This window comes from Buceros rhinoceros, unplaced genomic scaffold (genome assembly GCF_000710305.1).
Source record: "Buceros rhinoceros silvestris isolate BGI_N320 unplaced genomic scaffold, ASM71030v1 scaffold18726, whole genome shotgun sequence".
NCBI lineage: Eukaryota > Metazoa > Chordata > Aves > Bucerotiformes > Bucerotidae > Buceros > Buceros rhinoceros.
In genome coordinates, this window is record NW_010415981.1 from 1 (window position 1) to 5,442 (window position 5,442).

Genomic DNA, 5,442 nt, shown 5'->3' on the forward strand with positions numbered 1-5,442 from the left:
TCCGCCGAGCAGCTGCACCGGCCAAACGAGGCGCTTCTCTTTTGACCACCTGCTTCTCTGATTTATTTCCCTTTCCTAGGCAGTGCTTTGTTCTTCTGAGAATAACTGCAAGAACTCTGATCCGTGAGTAATGAAACATTTTCAAACGTCTCTTACCAAAGCCGTGCCCGTTATCAGATCAGAAGATGACTTACTGACGGCCGTCCCATCCCCTCCTGCTACTGTTTTTATCTCTGAGATCGTTACCAACTTACAGATTTGACTTGGCCGGCCTTGCTCTCTAGACTAAGGTGAATGACCCCCTTTCAAACTGATTCTGGAGTGTCATCTTCCCCGAAGTCAGTTTGCAGATTCTCCTCTGTTCCGTTACATGAAATCCACTGCGTGCCAGTCACTACGCACAATGCTGGGGCGGCAGCTGCGCTCCTGAAATGTCGTAGAAGCTGTTCTCCTTTTCTTGTACTTTAAGTAGTTCCGAAAAAAACCCATTTCTGCTTGTACTGGAGTGATGAAAATGTAATGTGAAAATAATGGGGGTACCTCATCTCCGTTAACTTTAAACAACTCTTAGATTGATTTTTTGGCAATCTAGCGCATGTAGTTCTTTCTCCTAAGTAACAATCAAGTACCACTTTGTAAAAACGTTTGTCGACTCAGAAGCCAACTTTTACAGTGGATTATTTGCCGGTTCCCTGCTGGAGTAATTTTACAACTAAGAACAGTCCTCTGAAATGAAATCTAGTGGGTGTTGCTCAGTACTCTTACTGACTGCTTTCCCTTTTACACCTCAGAAACCGTGTGAAATTTATTTCCTGTCGTACATCCACTGGTCGACTGCAGGTATTTAAATCAGTCGATCCTCTGCCTTCCTTCACAGATGCTCTCAGAACATGTCTTATTGGACAAGTCTGTGGTATGTCTGGTAAGTTTATTGCTACTCTTACTAACCCAGAATAATTGGGAAGTTACTCTGAACGGTAGTTGTGGTATGGAATGGAAACGCTCTTCTCTCAGGACAGAGGAGAGGGTTTCTCCTCGGCTCTCTGAATGCTGCCAGTGGAATATATTACAGATGGGGCCGCGGGGGAGATCAGGTGTCGGGCAGGGTAGCATTGGTCCAGGGATAGGTCATCTTTCCTTTCTGAGCACACTGCAGTTCAGCTGCGAGGCTTGTTTGTTCTCCCTCTAGACAACTCTGCTGGACGCAACAGCAGCGACGCAGCCAGGACTTGTTGGGCCCCGGCACTCGTTGCCTAACGGACAGCCACAGCCATCTCCTGTAACGGGAGAAGGCGTTAGCTTGTGGCGTGGTGTCTTCGCGCAGCCTGACTGCAGAGCTGTTCACGGGCTGCCTGAACGGCTGCGGGGGGGCAACGGTGATAAGGAGCAGGGTGAACTCTTGTCACGGGCGGGTTAGTCCCTGGCCGAACACACGCGTTACAGGTATCCTCACAGCATTTCTATCGTGTGCGTCCTGGCACTGTAGTAGCTTTGGTGGTAGCACGCAGAGTGAGTTGGTTACTTTTAGCTGTAAATTTTGGTTGATTCTTGCTTTCTTAGAAGGGGCTGATATGCAGAACTGTTGAAAAATACGTAGTTAGATAAAATATTTTAAGAAGGCTTCTGCAGTTAGTGTTGAAATCATGAAAGCTAATGAGCTGTTGCTGAGAGTTAGACTGCTGAGATGCCTTTACCTCAGCAATTTTGGCCTTCGTCAGAGGGCAGCAGCGTGTGAAGGCATGAGGATGTCACAGGACACAGTGGTGTGCAGCTCCTGGAGCGTCAGGGAACGCTGACTCCAGCGATGAGGTAATACTCTTCACACTGGAGGAACCTTTCAGTGCAAACTTCTTGCAGGCCAGCATGTTCTTCTCACACATGGTTTTAAGTTGCCTGAAAGCATTTTTCTAAAACAATAATTTGCAAGAAAACGCATGAAATTTCTGGCAGTTTGAGACCCTCAAATCCAGCCTTTACTCTGAGTGTAAGGTTAGGAACAGAATTGTGTTTTCAAGACATCAGACAAAATACAATTTCTGTGCTCCTTTCTGATCTTAGGTCCTAGGAAAGTTTGTACTTGTATCTCCGCTCGTTCTGTTGAAAGTGGAGCATTCAGCTGCATAACAGTTGAAAGTACAACCCAAGATAATCAACATTACAGCATCTGGGAGCCTGAAGGGACTGTGTACAGTGGTCAGTTCAACTTGTCATTAAGTGTTTGTGACCCAACTTTCCAATTCAGCACCCATTCAGAACTAAACCTAGGAGGTTTGGCCTGTCTTTGACCCATGTAGAGTGAAATTATATTCACCTCTAGAAGCAGTAGAACATAAGCAATGAAATTATGGAATTCTCCCTCCCCCTCTAAGGTTAATCTTGCTGACTGTGTTCCTGCTCCTGCTCTGTGGGATTGCAGCAATCTGCATGAGATTCTGCTGCCAGAAGAAGAGGTTTCCAGTTGAGACCTTCTCTGGGCACCCTTATGATCAGACAGTTATCACTATTGACAGTGACAGCACTCCCCACAGCACAGTGACCTGTAAGTATCCTCTGGGAATCAGCTGTTCAACGGTGCTTTGCTGAGGAACGCATGCCTAGAATTCTGTGCCTAGCCCTTGCCGCAACTGGGACTTTCTGATGTACTCCCAGAACACCTTTCAGCCCCGTGGGTTTGGCAGGAGACAGAAAGGACAGTCATCAGGGCAACACAGTGAGTGCAGAAGACAAGTACCATTTAACACTGCAGAGGTGAAACTGAGGTCCATGGTGGATTAACCTCTTACACGTTGTCTCCCACATCTGTTCTGATCACCATTCCCTCATTTTTTAACTTTTCTGCCCATCTTACTGTCCAACTATTCCAGCCAAAGTTGCCTGTAACGTGAGGAATTGTTCACGTGTACGAACCTGACTGAAACTACCTCAAATACAACACCTGTCCTGTGTCAGGAATTTCACAGTAATTACTGGATGGTGATATGCGGAGACATTTTCTCTTCTGCCTGCTTTTTTCTGGAGACTGTAGATTCCACCACGGGTAATTCTATACTGATAGCTTTTAGTACAGAGTGCCTATGTTCTGACACCACAAACACGAGCCCATAATTTCTTGAAAAAAAGCAGGACTAGCCCTTTATATATCAGCGTTCCGTGCAGGTGGTTAATAATTTTTTTTAATTCCTTATCTTCACAGCATACAGCTCGTTGCAGTACCCTCTAAGGGCCCCTATTCCTTTGATATTTGTGGGAATGAATAAGAACACTGTGTCCCCACCAGCTTACAGTCTCTATGCAATGGAGCTGCCACCTTCATATGATGAAGCTGTCCAAATGGGTAAACAATACATTGAAGAAGCACAGATAAACCAGAAACGCAGTGACATCCCTGGGGAGGTGACACCAGCTGAGCTGAATCCCATCCTGTCTTCACCGGGTACAATGAACAGAGATCCAGACACACAGGCAAACTCAGGACATTCAGAAGGTGGAACACAAGACCAGCTGCAGCCCTCACACATTTCAGATGGGGAGTAAAGGAAGAAACGGACTGTAAACATTAAAGAAGACATGAAGAGCTTGGTTCTATAAGCATGTTACGATACAGAAAGATGTTTCCTGTCACCCCCTTGTAACGGTCTGTCACTTAGAAGAAATGTTTTCTGTGATGGCTATAATCTCCTGGTAAAGCATCTTCAAGGATATGAGATGAAGTACAAGGGCAGCAGTTTTAAAATGCCTGTAAAGGTGGGACATGAATTCTTGTTCATCTGATTAAAAAAAAAAAAAAAAATTCCTTGTGTCCAGCATACGGCAATAAAAATGTCAGGGGAATTTTGCCATCTTGGGAACACACACACAGAGTCTGAACAGTACAGACAGCAAGCTGTTTTTCAGAACAGAAACTTCCCAACCCGGAGTGGAAAGGGTTCTCTTCTGAGAACCTTCACTGTCCAGAATGTGGCTACGTAATGGCACACGCTCCTTCAACTGCAGGAATACGGCAAACAAGGACAGGAAAGTGTGTGGAGGAAATGCCTTTTGTTATTTTTTGCATAAAGACAAGGAATGAGGCAGGAGAAAAGATAGTGGGGTTTTTGGTTGGTCATGAGACCTGAAGGGATTGGTTTTTTAAATCTTTACACTTAAATTTTCAAGACGAGCTGGCTTGTGGGTGGGATCCTTTTACTACATATTTTTGCCAGTTAAAGTACAAATTAGTCTCCAAGACACACCTGCTCACATGGTTAAGTATTACCGATGTGTTTCAAGTATTTCAAATGGCTTTATACTTGTTACCTGGTCAGCTGTCAGGGTCTCAGTCAGTACAGAAAAGAAAAAAAATCAAAGATTCCTGGCAGCTTTTGCCAGTTCAGTATACAGATAATGTGCAGGACACTACGAAGCAGGCTCTAGCTGTGCCATCTAGAGTAAGTTATAAATACCAAATACCATGCTACAGGCCGGGCATAGTCCAAATAAATTACTCTTTGGGGCTGATTCGGCAATTCTGAATTGCTGATAGCAAGGGTTAACTGCTATGCACCATTTTCAAACAGGGAGCTTGGAGTTGGTTATAGTGGTCTCGGCCCAGACACAAATGTATGGGCTACGAGAGGCCTTTTTTTAAATGACAGCTCTTCCCTTTTTTGCCCCTCCCATATTCCAAATAGCAAGATTTTTATCCACTTCTGAGTAGTGGTTTTCTCTGAATCCACTTCAGCAATGTGCTAATTTGGCTACCTGTAAGAACACGAGCAATCTCCAGGATGTTCGTTGCCGTGGGATTATCTGGGGGTAGGAGCAGGTTGGGAAGCATGAGTGCTAAGTGCTCTTAATGGATAGAACAGACCGTGTGGAGCGCTAGTAATGCTGGCTGACCTCCGGCTAAGATCCCGACTGATGATGGTCTTCACTTTTGCTGAAGCTGCGTTGGTGGTGGTGAGAAGGGGCTCCCTTCTGCACATATTCGGGGACTGTCATTAATAAGCAGTAGAAGCAGTGGGCACAAAACCTTGCACAGCTTTTAGAGGACTATTCTCTGACAACTGTTTCTGCAAGAACCACCCTTGAAATGAGCACTAATGATTTAAAAAGGAAGATCTCTCTGCCAGCCAGCACGACTGAGACTGGAATCTCTACTACACATTCGTGGCGTTTGAGCTGTTCGTGAGTCCGGCTCCCTGGAGAAGCGTTGGTTCTATATTTAACTTGCCTGTAGCTTACTATGAGGGTTGCAGGGAAAGATTCGTTTAACAAACGCTTCTCTTCGGTCTCTTCTCTGTCATTCTTAATTACACCTCTCCTATTTTATTCTCTCCTCTGCCTCCTTGTTCTGTGTCAAGATGGAAACTAGGCATAACCCAGTGTACTATTTGGATGTCCCTAGCTGGAAGAGCAATGTATGACCAGCCCTGGGTGGTGTCTCCAAGCCACAAATAAAGC

At 45.3% G+C, this 5,442-nt stretch overlaps 1 protein-coding gene across 1 annotated transcript; it reads left to right on the forward strand.

Annotated features, from left to right (window-relative positions):
* The first annotated feature begins 91 nt into the window (after positions 1 to 91).
* Positions 92 to 3,534, forward strand: TMEM52 (transmembrane protein 52). The gene is made up of 4 exons (XM_010137633.1): positions 92 to 123; positions 878 to 922; positions 2,370 to 2,539; positions 3,194 to 3,534. Exons 2-4 carry the CDS (start codon positions 891 to 893, stop codon positions 3,532 to 3,534), a joined length of 543 nt encoding a protein of 180 aa, XP_010135935.1. The 5' UTR covers positions 92 to 123; positions 878 to 890.
* Positions 3,535 to 5,442: the final 1,908 nt, after the last annotated feature.

Bases quoted from the DNA above. Each gene is read 5' to 3' on its own strand.
- TMEM52 (XM_010137633.1), top strand. From the start codon at position 891: ATGTCTTATTGGACAAGTCTGTGGTATGTCTG. The intron at 923-2,369 runs GTAAGTTTATTG...TCCCCCTCTAAG, and splicing joins ACAAGTCTGTGGTATGTCTG to GTTAATCTTGCTGACTGTGT. The intron at 2,540-3,193 runs GTAAGTATCCTC...TTATCTTCACAG, and splicing joins TCCCCACAGCACAGTGACCT to CATACAGCTCGTTGCAGTAC.